General features: G+C 42.7%; 1 protein-coding gene across 2 annotated transcripts; it reads left to right on the top strand.

Annotated features, from left to right (window-relative positions):
* The first annotated feature begins 2,462 nt into the window (after positions 1-2,462).
* Positions 2,463-11,052, top strand: ISCA2 (iron-sulfur cluster assembly 2). 2 transcript variants are annotated; one of them, XM_015407744.1, is made up of 5 exons: positions 2,463-2,541; positions 6,531-6,696; positions 7,534-7,649; positions 9,555-9,716; positions 9,760-11,052. In XM_015407744.1, the coding sequence occupies exons 1-5, from the start codon at positions 2,483-2,485 to the stop codon at positions 9,770-9,772; spliced, it is 516 nt and encodes a 171-aa protein (XP_015263230.1). In that variant the 5' UTR covers positions 2,463-2,482; the 3' UTR covers positions 9,773-11,052. The 2 variants fall into 2 exon arrangements, with proteins under 2 accessions (XP_015263230.1, XP_015263229.1); XM_015407743.1 differs by lacking the exon at positions 9,760-11,052 and having other exon boundaries at positions 9,555-9,729.
* The last annotated feature ends 4,421 nt before the right edge of the window (positions 11,053-15,473 follow it).

Genomic DNA, 15,473 nt, shown 5'->3' with positions numbered 1-15,473 from the left:
GGAATTCATTTGCTTTTTCCAGAGTGTCAATTTTTTCTTTTCCATTTGCAAACTTAAAGATGACTACTTCGGGGAAAATCCATCTGTAGATAATTTGTTTCTTTTGAAGGAATGCGACCAAGTCTTTATATTTATGCCTTTTCTTCCTTATTTCAAATGGTATGTCCTTTAGTACCTTAATCTCTTTGCCTTTGATTTTCAGGGAGACTCCATTGGCTGCTTTAAGAATTTTATCTCTGACATTTCTTCTGGAGAATCTCACCATCACTTCTCCTGGCATTCCTTATGAATTTGGTATATGATCTATAGACCATATCAATGTCATTTTGTAGAGTATCCGCTTCAATTTCTGCCATTTGCTCCAATGCTTCACACATTAACTTAGTGAGATTTCCCACTTTTTCCTCAAGAATTCCCTGGAATCTTAGGACATAGCTTGCCTTTTCCATTTGTAGCTGTAGCAGTTGAGACTCGTCTATTTGTCGCTTCTTCTCCATTGTCTGCATTTGTTTTTGCAGCTTTTTGGTGTTGGTGTCTACTTCTTTAAGTTGCAATCCCGTTTGATTGATTTTTTTGACAGTCTCATTGATTTGAGCTTGCTGTTTATCCAGCTTTTGATTTATTTCCATCACTTGTTCCAGCAGAGGGCGCAATGCCTCACTTAGTAACCTTTGAAGGTCTGCGTTTGTGTCCTGTCTGGGCACAACACTTGCCGGGCTGGTACTTCCAGTGATCTTAGCTTTCATTATCTTCTCCCTGTTGTCCTTCTTTATGGGAGACGCCATTTTTAAGGAATTGTTTACTTTTAATCAAAAGTTATCGCAGTCTCTGAAGTTCTCAGTTACGCTTGGTAAGTTCTTAGAAATCTTTTAATGCAGTCTGTTTCACTTTAAAAGCCTGCCCCCCCCACTTTTACGATTGAGTTCGCTTTCAATTTGTCTTATCAGAGGGGAGTTCCGCCCCCTTGCTTCCCACAGGGCGGCTTTTGGCTCTTTTCGATGTTCTCGCTTCACTTTAACTCACAGTTCAATGATTATACGATTTCCATATCGCTTAAGTTGCAAAACTGCTAGATCACCCAGCGCTTGATCCAGTGTGCGCTTCTAGTTCCATCTGGAAACTCCATAGTAGGACCGTTGGGGCATGGTTGCCCCCCCCTTGCCGGCTTTGTTGCCGGAGGAGAAGCTGTCTAGCGCCCCATGACTTGGAACACCTCACAAGGATTCCGTGGGGAGTGCGGACGATCGCACCCCCTCCTAGCCACGGGTTCTGGCGATTGTCTCCTGGAGGTCCAGGACAGCGACCGCCATGACGAGTGCCAAAACTGGAAGTCCCTTATTTCAGAATTCTCAATAGGGTTGTTGCCACTAGTGAATCCCCCATTTGGCATCTCTTGGTAGAACTGTAGTTCCCTGTGACTTCTCTTCATCTCTTAATCGGCAACTGATAAAGCCTTGGGTACACCTATGTAATTTTGCATCTTTAATGTGTCATGTTAACACTTATGCCTTGCTTCAGTTCTGTTTTTTAGACTTCTGGTTGGTTCTACAACCCCAATCCTATTTAATTGTTTATTGATTGTCCCCATCTTGCTGATTGTATTCACTTACTCTGTAATCCGCCTTGGGTCCTAGTGAGAAAGGTGGACTCTATGTAATGTAAATAAATAAATAAATAACAATCAACATAGAAATGTGTGATTTGGAAGGGTTCAGGTTTTGAACAGTCATCTGTATGTAATGTAAATAAATAAAGAAATAGCAATCAACATAGAAATGTGTGATGTGGAAGGGTTCAGGTTTTGAACAGTCATCAAATAACTTCAAATTATCTCCAAATAATTATTTAAACAGGTTTTTAAAAAGAAAATATTGGACTAGGCTATTCAGTAATGATTACATTTCGTAAAATAGTCGAAACTCCTCCCTTTGGTGTTGCAGCGCCACCCAATCAGGGTGTAATGGTTAAGTGCGCAGACTCTAATCTGGGAGAACCGGGTTTGATTCCCCACTCCTCCACTTGCACCTGGCTGGATGACCTTGGGCAAGCCGTAGTTCTGATAAGAGCTGTTCTTGAAAAAAGAGCAGTTTCTGTCAAGCGCTCTCTCAGCCCCACCTACCTCACAGGGTGTCTGTTGTGGGGAGGGGAAGGGAAAGGAGTTTGTAAGCAGCTCTGAGACACCTTTGGTTAGCGAAAGGCGGGGTATAAATCCAATCTCTTCTTCTTCTTCAAAAAGCTTAACAGAGGCACCGCTATCAGCATAGCGTTTTCCAGCACTTCCGCCAGATTTCGTTCGCGAGGCATATAACGCCCTCATGCACACACGCTTTGTATGGAACGGCTTCAATCTGTCACGTGACTTCTTCCGCCACACTTCCCTCGTTAGATAATTCCTTTTGGATTCCATAGCCAATGACGTTTGATGTGGGCGTAACATGTGGTACATCTTCACCAATAGCGGGGCAATCGTGCGGGGAGGAAGATGGCGGTACTGGCCGGGCTCGGTTGCTTTAGGACGTTGAGAACTTGCGGGCGAAGCAGGTAGAGGCAGCTGCATCCTTTTTGTGTGAGCGTCGGTTAAGTTCCCCCCCCCTCCCCCTAGCTGGAGGAAATAGCAGTTGAGATAGTGCTGAGCCTTTTTTCGGCGTTGCTGCTTCCTAGACGATAGCAGTTCCCTACCGCTTTCTTGCCAACGACTAACGGATCAGCCCACTCTGTTCTCTCCCTTAAAGATACGGCTGTTCTTAACAGCGATGACATGGCTTTTAAAGGGGGTGAGGGTAGGTGCAGAGAGGCATCGAGAAGGGCACGTTGTCTCTCTTATTAAAGCAAGGAACTGTTTAAAGACAGCAACAGTTCTGTCTGTGCTTATCTTGGGAGTAAGCTACCCTTTTGAATACAGTGGGGCTTACTGCTGATGCAGCTGCGGAGTTGTTGCGAGCTTTTTTCAAATGTATGCCCTTGAACCTTTCGACGCTTCTTGAGTTTTTGGAATACATAAAAACGAGCAGAGTAGGTTCTACACCTGAAGTCACCTGAGAGCCCTAAGGAGCAAAATCCAAAATATGCAAGAAGTGTTTTATAGTGTTTGAGCCTATTGCTGGGTTGCCAACCTCCAGTTGTAGCCTGAAGGTCTCCAGTTATTACAACTGATCTCGAGACAATAGAGATCAGTTCCCTGGAGAAAATGGCTGCTTTGGACAGTGGACTCTATGAAATTGTACCATGCTGAGGTCCCTGTCCTCCCCAGGCTCCATCCCTGAAATCTCCAGGTATTTCCCAACCCAGAGCTGGCAGCCCTAATTGTGCAATCTCAGTTAATTTATAGGTTGTTTAGTTCACAGAGGAATGATTTGAAGCTTGTATGTCAAGTCATGATATGACAGGAGAAAATACAACCCTGTTAGGCTTGTCTCTTTCACTGGTGCTTTGACAGCAGTGCCTAAAGCTCTTTTTTGGGGGGAGGCAGTGTTGTCCCTGTATGTCCACTGGTCCCCTGTAGTTTGCTAGTATATAAATACTCACTCTACAGTGCTGTTAAAAAGAAATGTAGGTTGTAAGTCACTGGTTGAAATGTTCACACAGCGAGTCTCTATACTGAACTCAGGAATCCTGTCATTTGACAGCAGTTCTGACATAAACATTTAAGGAACAAAACAGCAAATGGGCCATGGAAGAGCTAAAAGGGTTTTAAAGAAAAAATAGGCGAAAGATTAAAAGAAGTTGTCTTTTTGTGCTGCTTAATTAGCGTAGGGGTCTCACAACCAGAAGGCTATATTGAGGACAGGAGCTTAGGAGAGTTCAAGTAAGGTTCAGGCATATGGATAATGACGCCGATACAGTGGGAAGGATAACTACAGATGATTGTTTGGTTTGTGATGTATCTAAGGCTGCCCAGAGCCAGGGAGCAGAGGAAAATAACGGCTGCTCATTTCAGTCAAATGGTTTCCTTTTCCCTCTCTATAACCTGTATAGGCATCTGCCTCTGTATTTTACTAAAGCAGTTAAGACCGCAATGGAGATATTACAGACAACAACTTCTCCCTTCTGATCTGAAGATCACAAACACTGTCAAAAATAAATCTCCTATAGCTGTGGAATAAAAACCTATTATGTCTTCCCCCTTGCGTTTGCTTAAATGCCAAGTATTCATGAATCCTGTGCTTTGTCTTTTTATTATTAAAAAAGGCCACCCTATATAATGGAGAAAGGAAGCAATGTTCAGGTGAAGAGAAACAAAGGGGCAGAAAAAGCATGCTTAGAACTTCATAACTAACTTGGATATGTCCAGTCTTTGAAAATTTAGCCCCTGACCCAGTAGTAAAGGCTCAAAGTCATCTTGAACATCCTAACGGAAGAGAGGATAGGATTAAGAAACTGAGAAACTGAGAGCCAGTTTGGTGTAGAAGGATTAAGAAACGGAGAGCCAGTTTGGTGTATTGGTTGGTGTAGGTGCGCAGCACTCTAATCTGGGAGAACCGGGTTTGATTCCCCACTCCTCCACTCGCAGCTGCTGGATAACCTTGGCCAAACCTTGGGCAAGCCATAGTTCTGTCAGAGGTGTTCTTGAAAAGAGCAGTTTCTGTCAGAGCTCTCTCAGCCCCGCCTACCTCACAGGGTGTCTGTTGTGGGGAGGAGAAGGGAAAGGAGTTTGTAAGCCACTCTGAGAGTCCAAGTGAAGGGTGGGGTATAAATCCAATCTCTTCTTCTTCTAATAGTGCAGTCCTAAGCAGAGTTACACGGGTCTTTTGAAGTCATTGAGCTTAGAAGGGTGTAGCTCTGTTTACGGTGACATTGTTAGCCCTGCACAGAATTTGGATTTTCTTTCAGGTTTTCATAGTATCCTAAATACAGTTTTTTAAGCAAGCACTGATTCTTCCTTGCCTGGGATGAAAAGTTCCAAAGCAGCAAGGATTCTGTGAAGGATCCTTGCCATTCTTCTAGTTTTTTGGAATCTGTTTTCTACTAGAGACTTTTGAGGTTAGAAGGGTGTAGCTCTGTTTACGGTGACATTGTTAGCCCTGCACAGAATTTGGATTTTCTCTCAGGTTTTCATAGTACCCTAAATACAGTTTTTTAAGGAAGCACTGATTCTTCCTTGCCTGGGATGAGAAGTTCCAAAGCAGCAAGGATTCTGTAAAGGATCCTTGCCATTCTTTTAGTTCTTTGGAATCTGTTTTCTACTAGAGACTTTCCTGCTAGTGTGGTGTAGTGATCAGAGTGATGGATTATGACTTGGTAGACCTGTGTTGAATGACTCTTGTCTTGAAAACCCTACAGCAGGGGTCCCCAACCTTTTTAAGCCTGTGGGCTCCTTTGAAATTCTGACACAGGATGGCGGGAACAACCACAAAACAGCTGCTGCAGGAGGCGGAGCCAAGCGCTGGGGAGAAGGGGAGTAATTAAAAAAATACACTGGGTAAGAAGAGAGGAAGAATAAAACCAACACTGCTGGCAGTGGCCACTGAAACACTGTTATCCTAATCTGCCCAGCCAATCAGCTCTCCAGTGGTCTGTCAGAAGTTCTACTGGGCAAGTGCCCCACCTGCCCCCCCCCCCAGTTTCTAAAAACACTTGGTGGGTGCCAGGAAACATGGGCACCACTGCCCTACATGCTCGCCATACGTCAGCTATGTGTTGTTGTTCAGTCGCACAGTCGAGTCCGACTCTTCGCGACCCCATGGACCAGATCCCGCCAGGCCCAGCTGTGACTTGACGGCAAAAACCAGCAACAGACCTGTGTTGCAACCCATGCTTGCTATGAAACTTACTGGGTGATCCTGGGTCAGTCACTCTCTCCCAGCCTTACCCACCTCACCTGGTGGCTGTGATGATAAAGCAAAGGAAGGGAGAACCATGTACTTATTTATCTCATTTATATATATCATGGTTCTCCCCAATGGATTCAGCAAATGGCTTACCATAGTCTCCCCTCCCCCATTTTATCCTCCCAACAACCCTTTGAGGTAGGTTAGGCTGAGAGTGCGTGACTGACTCAACCCAGCAGCCATCCCTGGTGGAGTGAGGTTTTGAATATGGGTCTTCCAGATCCTACTCTGAGACGCTAACCATGCTCCTTGAAGGAAAAGTGCACTAAATGCACTAAAATGCACTAAATAAATAAATACAAACAGAGAACTAGGAAATACAGGGTTTTGTGTGATCCTTCCTTCCACGGTGTGCATTGGTATATATGAGAAGACCACCTCACAATCTGACCTGCACTGCTTGGGTCTTCCAGTGGAAAGCTTATTGCCTCTACCCAACCAGACAGGCATTATAGAAGTGTCATCTAGTTTTTTCATTATTGTTACAGAAACACCACACAACTTGCTGCCTCTATATGTTGGGATTTCTCCACAGACACCTGTTCCTACAGTTTGGAAAGTCATGGTCTGTTGGCAGTTTCCTCTCTCTTGTATGTGCCCCCCCCCCTCATGGCTCTTACGCTGTCTTCATTCCTTTTATCTCCCATCTGCTGTAATTTCTGCCCAACAATTTATTTTTCATTTCATGTTTTTCCTATGCAGCCCTAATTATGCTCTCTGGCACCCGGTGAGTGCCCCATCTCAGACCTCTCAGACTGGTGCCTGTGTGCCAAGGATAAGAGGGCGGTTGGTGGCATCCTCTGCCCCTGGAGAGAGACAGAGCGATTCAAATGACGGACAGATCTACCTTAGTGAAAATTGTGTGAAAGTATGACTCCTTGACAGTCACTAAACCTATGTGCTACATGTCATGTTGTGATGCCTCTTGGATTTTAGAGTGGCCTAATGCCTGTGTGCCTATGCAGCATGCTCCCTCTTTCTCTGTACATTTAAAAATTATAAGGTTCTAAGATAACAGTAAGGTTGCTGTAGTTTGAAATGGCATTTGATTATTATTTTTATTATTTATTTTACTAGCAGTCTGTGATCTGGCCATTTAAATACTCTATGTTTTGGTATAAATACAGACCAGAGGGGCCAGCATCATATAGTGGTTAAGACTGGTGGACTGTAGTCTAGGGAACTGGGTTTGATACCCCCACTCTTCCACATGAAGCCTTGGGCCAGTCGCAGTTCTCCCAGAACTCTCTCACCCCACCTGCCTTACAAAGTGCCTGTTATGGAGAGAGGAAGGAAAAGGCGATTGTAAGCTGCTTTGAGACTCCTTAAGGTAGAGAAAAGTGGGATATAAAAACTTACCCCTCTTATAATTTGCAGTGTTATGGTAAAGTGTGTTTGTAATGAAACACTTGATCCGGGGGGGGTGGGTTAGCCTGGTTTGCACTGTGTCAGAGGGAGATGATATGAATCTGAGGTTTGTGGATAATTCCACAATAAACTCATTTCTTGAGTAAGGCATCTAAAGTGTTACCTGTGGGGTTAATTTGCTTCTTGCTGTGACTTGCCTCTTTGCTCAGCACTTTGCATGCTCTCCAGTGCTCCAGGCCCTTTCAAGGGCTCTTACTTATCAGACTTTCAGGTGGCTGCTAAATGTTTGCATGGCACACTTGCCCATCTTTTTAGCTCTCTCCTTCTGTTGCAACAGAGGCTACTGGAGATTACAGGAGGGTCTGAATTTCTCAGGCTGCAGGTGGAAGGAGGTGGCTGTTCAGGTTTCCAGTATAAGTTTTCGTTGGATACAGTTGTCAATCCTGATGACAGGTAAGGGCACAGATAACATTGTGAGGGGGAGGGGGGACTTGTAGAATTGGGGTGTGCTTCAGAACCTTACTGTGTAGAGAACCCCATTTTATATATTCCCAACATCATAATAAAAAGGCAGTGGTAACTGTCAAAGGAAGGTGTGGGGCTGTGCAGGGTTCTATTGTGGGCAAAGATCACTTCCAAGGAGTCCTCCAGCCCTGCAGCTGCCTCCTTCGGCCTTGGAACAGGCAACTGGTTGCTGCCACTAGAGCTTGACTGGGGGTGGGGTGGGGCAGCCAAGCAGAGGGAGAGATCTTCCAGTGAGGAAGAAAAGAGAAGCAATAAGGACCTTGGAAAAGGCAAACATAAATAATATGTAGCTAACTTGTGTATTTCAAAAAAATAGCATAACATTGTGACAAAGAAAGTGTGCAAACTACCATATAATTACAAAATAATAATGAATTTGGCAACAGTGAATTAACAATAAATGAGAGAAAAGAGGTTGACATTATACACAGAGTTTATAGTCAAGAAAAGAACATAAATATCCAAAGGGGTACAAAAAAGATGAGGTCCCAGGTATAACTCACTTTGATACAGAGGTATCTTTTTCAGTTTGTACAACCGAATGGCTTCATTTTTCCAAAGAATGCAAAGGAAAAATAACCAACTTGGGTCTTGTGGCAGCAGACAATTAAATATAAACAGTTGTGGCTTGATTGTAAGGTCAATGTTCTCTCCAATAATATGGCATCTTTATGGCAACAACTTTGGGGAAATGTTTCTTCTCAGTAACTGAACAAAGTTAAGCAAATCTCAGTGATCTCGCATTGTTGCTAACAGCCATCCCCCCATGTCTCCACCCCCACTTGGCCTCCTATTGGTTGCCAGTCTGGGACTGGTAACCATATTCATGGCAGTGGTGCAGAACATGAGATACCTATGAAGGTGTCTTTGATTCTCCCTGACAGTCACTTCCATTGCATATTCTTTCCAAGCCTCACAGCAACATTGTAAATCAGGTCATGGATTTGCATATTAAATTTGTATCCTCCTCTAAATTCCCATGGAGAAACTCAAAGCAATTAACAAAATCAAACATTATATTAAATGTTAAATCAAAGTAACAAGATAAAATTAATCAAAAACAGAAGCAAGAGCCATGTTGAAGAACTCAACAAAATGTATTGGAAGAGGAGTGCTGCTTTCATTATTCTCCAGAAAGTAGGGCTGGCAGTTGCCCACCTGTGGTGGGTAAACTTCTGCCCCTGCCTGCTCTTGAGCTCTGAGAGGTGGGAGAGAACAGGAATCAGGGGGTGATGTTGCAGGTGAGACAGTGTCACTTTTGTTGCAACATCATCAGTGCTCTATGGATTTCCCCAATCCTTGTTGTCTTTACCATAGAGATTGTGGAAATTCCTAGAGTTTTGTCGATATGATGATGTCACTTTTGGTTGGTCAAACAGAATTGATGTGACCATGTCAGTGATGCTCCCTCTGCCATGCTCTGCTCCCTCTCCCATTCTCTGACCCTCTCCCCAAGCTTCCTGGGTTACCTGGAACAGGGGTAGCAGCCTTGCCTGTAAGCCTGAATGGTTGGACTAAGGCAGATCCAGAATTGTGACAAAGAAAACTCTGCTCTTGGTCTCCCCTGGAATTGTATTATGGCTAGATGTCATGTGCAGTACAGCCTCACCTGCCTACCTTGAAAGGGAGCTTAGAAGAGAATAGGCATACTCTAAGGTCTTGCAGACTGTAGTGCCCATAATGTCTCCAAGGTATTGCTGATGGATTGTGGGCTAGATAGCCAGAAGATTCTTTTGAATATATGGCCTGGAACAGAGGTAGCTCTGTGTTGAATGTGAGTTTGTTTCTTCCAAATTCTCAGTGCTTGTTTCCATCTGCATCTCTTTCTCTTAGGGTTTTTGAACAAGGGAGTGCCCGGGTGGTTGTGGATTTGGACAGCCTGAACTTTGTGAAAGGGGCAATGGTGGACTTCAACAAGGAATTAATTCGCAGCGCCTTCCAGGTGGTGAACAATCCACAGGCTGAGCAAGGCTGCTCCTGCGGATCATCTTTCTCAGTTAAACTCTGAATTTCTCCATGTGGACTGTAGTGGACACTTCGTTAAACTCTGATTGCATTTCTCCATGTGGACTGTAGTGGACACTGAATGATCACTGGTTGCCTTCTTTCTCTTCAGTTTTTTTGAGCAACTGGTGTAATCTGTTGTATGATACAAGTATGCACGCATACCCTGAACTCTCCAACAGAAGCTGATCTCTTCAGGGCAAGGTGTGAAATAGGCTTGTCTCCATTGTTCTCTTTGAATCCCACAATGATTTCCATGTAGCATTTAAAACAGTAGGCCCAGTGGAGAGATACTTGTAAATACTTTTGTGATTTGCGATGTTTTAGGATCGTTTAAAGCATATGTTTGTTACATTTCACTTTTGCGTGTGTCATCAGCCCTTTTCATACCTGATTTGGGCACAAATGAGTACATATAGGGGGTTGATTGAGGCCTTCTGGTCCTGTCCCTGATGACCATGCTCTCAAGAGCACAGTTTTCATGAAGTCTACATGTGTATGCTGAACACCAAATACGTGTAGTTTTCACTACAGATAATGCAGCTAAAAATGTGCTCTGCCTGTAAATGGTCCTTTTGAGCCCATGGAGGTCAAGAGCAAAGTCTGCAGGCACAGCCCCTGTATTCTCCCCCCCCCCCGCTTATGTTTGACCATATGACAAGGGACTGTATATAAAATATGCACAAATGCCGTAGGAATTCAACTCAAATTCTCAAACGTCTGACTTGGATCCCACCAAACACTTCTGTTGATGGAAGTATTTCCAACATCTGTGTACAACTTCCTCACCTCCCTGCTCTCTTTGCAGCCCAGAGCCCCCTCCTCCCCTCCCAAAGTCTGCTGTAGGGGGAAGGGATGGGACCCCCCCAGGACCAGCATGTAGGGGAGTCAGTGTACAGTGGAAGGGGGAAGTCAGTGAAACTGCACCCCCTTCTATCGGTGGAACCCTCTGTGGGACTGAATCCAGGTTTTCTTGCTTACAATTGGTTATTTGCTGCCTCTGAGGCTCCTTATTCTCTTCCCCAACAATATAAACCTGCAGCACCAGATTCTTTCCCTGCCTCTGTTCCATCTACAAAGAGAAAAGTAGTAGAAAAGGTGGATTATTACTTATATTGGTTGGAGTTGGTCTGTTTTCTATTAAGGCTGTTCACTAAGTGCTTGTACATGTTCTTTAAATTGATATTTTTTCATTTGGAGTTTGGCAGTGGGAGTGTTTACAATGTAATGTGTGGGAGACCTTATTTTTCATAACTTGAGATTTTCTTTCTTTGTCTCTTTCAGTTATTTTCTTCTTTGTTTCTGTTCAAAGATGCCAAGAGATTTAAGCACTAAATAAAGCAAAACAAAAATACTTTTTTTTTTGAGGCATTGAAGTTTAACACTACTTTTTTTGGAAAGAGGGAAGACTTGCATAATTGCAGTGCTGGATAATAATGTATTGTTGTTTTTCCTTTCAAATCAGCTAGAATTTGAAAGTTTAATTTCTGGCAAAGAACTGGGCTATTTTGAGGAAACTTTTCTTCGGCCATAAATCCTGCAAATAATTAGTGGACTGTTTTGCAAGACTTACAAATTGTTTATCTGAGGAAAGTATACGTGTACATTCATCAGCGCCATTTAATGCCCAGAATGATATATGATCTCCAATACTGTTTGGCTGGGTTCTCATCTCAGCAGAAGTGCCACTTTGCACAAATGTCACATACTTGATTGCTGCTTCTTGGGTTAGGGATGCCAGAATTTTCTTTCTATTGTTGGCTTTCCTATAATTAACAAAGCAAGGGTATGTGTACTCTACATGGGCACATATCATTTGATGAACATCCAGTCACTTGTGTTTGAAAAACAACAACAACAACAGGGAAATGGTGGCTTAGCAGATAACATTCCCAAGAAACGAGGCATGTCAAAAATCATATTGAGTTCCGATTCATTTTGCTTGTTTGACCAATGTGGTAAAAGTGAACTACAAATGCAAACTACTGCAACACATCTGCCTTTTAGGGAAAAACAGTAGAGTGGGAATGTGTCATGTTGTTTTGCATTGCTCTTTTAAGCAATGAACCCTAAGTGCAAAGTAACCTTGGTGATTGGCTGTGGGCAGGAGGGCAAACAATGTTCTCTCTCCTAGGTCACATCCTTTTGGTAAGGGCAGTGAGCACCTCATTTGAATGGGCCTCTCTCCCTCTCTTTACATATTTTGAGGGTGTTTTGGATATGGGGGCAAAGGGGTGTCAACAGTGCCAAACATTTGTATGATGTTGCACTGCATAAGTTTTGTCACTGACCAAGGCTGCTGTCTTTTTTGATGTTGATGGATAGCATACTGCTGTTAACTGGATGAGTAGAGTAGGCCGCTGTGGTGCAGGTTCTTTTCAGGGTTCTAATCAGATGAAGCCTTGACCTGGATGACCCAGGCTAGCCTGATTTCATCAGATTTCAGAAGCTCAGCAGGGTCAGCCCTGGTTAGTATTTGGATGGGAGACCAACAAAGAGGTCCTGTACAGAGGCAGGCAATGACAAACCACCTCTGTTAGTCTCTCACCTTGAAAATCCCATGAGGTCACCATAAGTCAGCTACAGCTTGACAGCACTTTCCACCACAGTGAGAGGCAGGGCTCTTTTTGTAGCAGGAACTCCTTTGCATATTAGGCCACACACCCCTAATGTAGCCAATCCTCCAAGAGCTTACAGAGCTCTTCTTACAGGGGCTACTGTAAGCTCTTGGAGGATTGGCTACATTAGGGTTTTGTCGCTTAATATGCAAATGAGTACCTGCTACAAGCAAAACTAATCTCGCACACAACTAGTTAGATTTACAAATCAAAGTGTTTTATTAAGAAGTAGCAACAGCAGACAGTAGTGCACAAAACATGTCATGTTGCTTCACCCAGGGGAATTAAGGGTACCAACTAGCTGCAAGCAGGCCAGTTTGTCACTTTAGTTGCAGAGAGCACATTTGGCCTTCTCAGGGATAAGGGGAAAGCAGACACCCATGTTTGTGCTTGGTTTCTTGAGATGGTATGTCCCTGGGTTTCTCCCTTCCTGGATTGTTCTGAGTTCCCACTGTCAAGATTGTCCATATTTACAGGGGGAAAAAATACCTGCAGTTTTACCTATCTCTTGCTTCCAAATACTTACTAGAGGTTCTTTTAGTTATTGGCTTTATCCAGTTTAGCCACAATTTAGCAAAGTTTCTCAGCTTGTAGACCTCTTTTTATGGCTCAAAATCTTCCACTTTCTCAATTATAGCCCTCTTCCAGTTCCTCAAGCCAGCTTCTGGTTTGCTTATGCTGTGAGGGTTCTTGGACCTTAAATTTGGGGCTTCCTGTGTTATATTACCAGATATGATGCTACAGGATATATATTGCCTGGGGTTGTCCTTGTTACTTCCACTGTTCCTGTACATTGAAAAAAACAAAAAAGTGACTAAAGATTTTTTAAAATGTGGGAGAATCTAGACCTTTTAATGAAAAAAAATCAATGTATGATATACTTGGACTGCTGTAATTTAATGAACTTGATGTTGCACAACTGTGGTATACATAGGCAGAGTACTTTTGCCATGCTGTTCCTCCATTCCTGTCGTTTAATGACCACAAGGCCTGCTTTCTGTGCTGCTGAGCATGTGGTGTCCAGGTCTCTGCATTTCCCCAAGGCATTTCCCTGAGATCCTGCTTGTATGCTACAACACCAGACTGGGAAGTTGAAAAGCTGATGGTCCTTTGCATCCTAGATGCACTCGCTTTTGAGTCTGCAAGTTTGCCACTAAAAACTTCCTGTATTAGTAAATGGGTATGTCTGCATGCAGATATCACAAGTACCTAAAGAGGGTTTGATGGAAGGTAGAATAGGAGATGATCTCTACTGAAAAGAGATCTCCAGCCCTGAAGAAGAATACTTGAGAGTGCTGGCCTCAGCCCTAGCCACAGGGTACGCATGTGCACTATCCCTGGTAGCAGAAGGCTAAACTTTACCTGTGATGTGCTCTCTTCCGCTGCTGTTACAGCCTATTTTTGTTCTTTTCAATCTGTTAACTTTTCAGTTTAAGAAAGTAAGACTCTGTTGTGCAAATAACATCCTCCAGTTTTCTTTCTTTGAAGAAATTGGGGGAATATATTGTTTTCACTATTTGGAGAAACAGTTCGTTAGCCAGAAACCTTGAATTCTAATTGCAGTTCTACACAAACGTGTGGTTACTTGCTCCTCAGTGCTTAGCTAGGACTTGAGAAAAGATCTTTTCTCCACCTGAGTGGCTAGAATTATAGCATTGCTTCACTAGAGGGCACCCTTACTCTTTGCGATCCCAATGGATAGGCGAATTTTTGCCTCTAGAAAAATATTGGCTTGGTTGTGCTGTAATTTAATGTGTGCCTGAAAAAGCATGTAGAAGTGTTGCTTTGTTTAGAAAATCTCTCATTCCAGAAGGGTTAGGCAATTGATTCTGCTCTTGCAAAACTGAAAAGCCTTGTCTGCTGACTGCTGCTTAAAAGGGTCATTCTGTTAGTCCGAAATGTGTGCAGTGTAGAGCGGGTAATGCCTAAGTCCTTAAGTACAGTGAAAAGTGGCCTGAGAAATGTTGTTAAAGCCATTAACAAAGGAGCACAAATGGAGTCAAGAAATAGTCTGATCACAATTATTTCCATCCTTCCGAGCTTTCTAAATGCATTGGACCTTTGCTTCTGCACTAATGCATCCAGTACTTTTAAAAAACTTGATAGCTTCCTGTTTACCAAGGGAGAAGGGAGAAGGTGTAGTATTTTCAATTCTTATCAGAATGTACTAAAGAGTTTATATAAAATTGTTGGGTTTTCAAAATCAGGTAAGCAATGTCACTTAACCAAGTTAACCAGCTTCAGTTTCTGACATGGAACAATACAAGAAAACACTATCAAAATACCATTGCTGCTATCAATTACAAAGAATGATGCTTAATAAATTATTAATATATTTAAAATATAGTATATACTTTGTGTCCATAGCTCATACAATTAATAATTGGTTAATAGGTTCACAATACAAGCAGTTATAACAAAGTATACAATATTAACCACAATGGAAGCATTACAGGCATCGGTGTTACAGGAACCATATCTATACAATATATCAAAGTCTCTGAAATGGCAAAAGGAGGTCATAACCAAACTTTTCATATGACCTCAACTACAATGAAAGTATCAGTACGCTCAGCTTTCAAAGAGCTCAAGAGTTTTCCAGTGAACTGATAAAAAGCCTAGGTCGGATCTCATTTGCAGCAATTTTTCATCAGTTATGTCATCTTCAGCGTATCTCATAGGCACAATACTCTCAGACCTGGAACCAATATTCAATCATTATTATCCCAGCGAATCCAAGCCTTTTCCAGGAATATGCAAACGTCTTAATACTGATATAATTGGCAAAGGTTCTCAAACCGCATCAGCAGTCAGTTGAGTTCACTGGAAAATTCTTGAGCTCTTTGGAAAGCTGAGCGTATTGATACTTTCATTGTAGCTGAGGTCATTTGAAAAGTTTGGTTATGACCTCCTTTTGCCCTTTCAGAGACTTTGATATATTGTATAGATATGGTTCCTGTAACAGGGATATCTGTAATGTTTCCACTGTGGTTAATATTATATACTTTGTTATAACTGCTTGTATTGTGAACCTATTAATCAATTGTTAATTGTATGAGCTAAGGACACAAAGAATACACTGTATATGTCTTTATGTATGAATAATTTATTAAGCATCATTCTTTTTAAT

The sequence above is a fragment of the Gekko japonicus genome, unplaced genomic scaffold (assembly GCF_001447785.1).
Source record: "Gekko japonicus isolate JY-2015 unplaced genomic scaffold, Gekko_japonicus_V1.1 scaffold2176, whole genome shotgun sequence".
NCBI classification, from domain to species: domain Eukaryota; kingdom Metazoa; phylum Chordata; class Lepidosauria; order Squamata; family Gekkonidae; genus Gekko; species Gekko japonicus.
This window is presented reverse-complemented; position numbering and strand designations above follow the sequence as displayed.

Bases quoted from the DNA above. Each gene is read 5' to 3' on its own strand.
- ISCA2 (XM_015407744.1), top strand. From the start codon at position 2,483: ATGGCGGTACTGGCCGGGCTCGGTTGCTTTAGGACGTTGAGAACTTGC. The intron at 6,697-7,533 runs GTATGACTCCTT...CTGTTGCAACAG, and splicing joins TTAGTGAAAATTGTGTGAAA to AGGCTACTGGAGATTACAGG. The intron at 7,650-9,554 runs GTAAGGGCACAG...TCTTTCTCTTAG, and splicing joins GTTGTCAATCCTGATGACAG to GGTTTTTGAACAAGGGAGTG.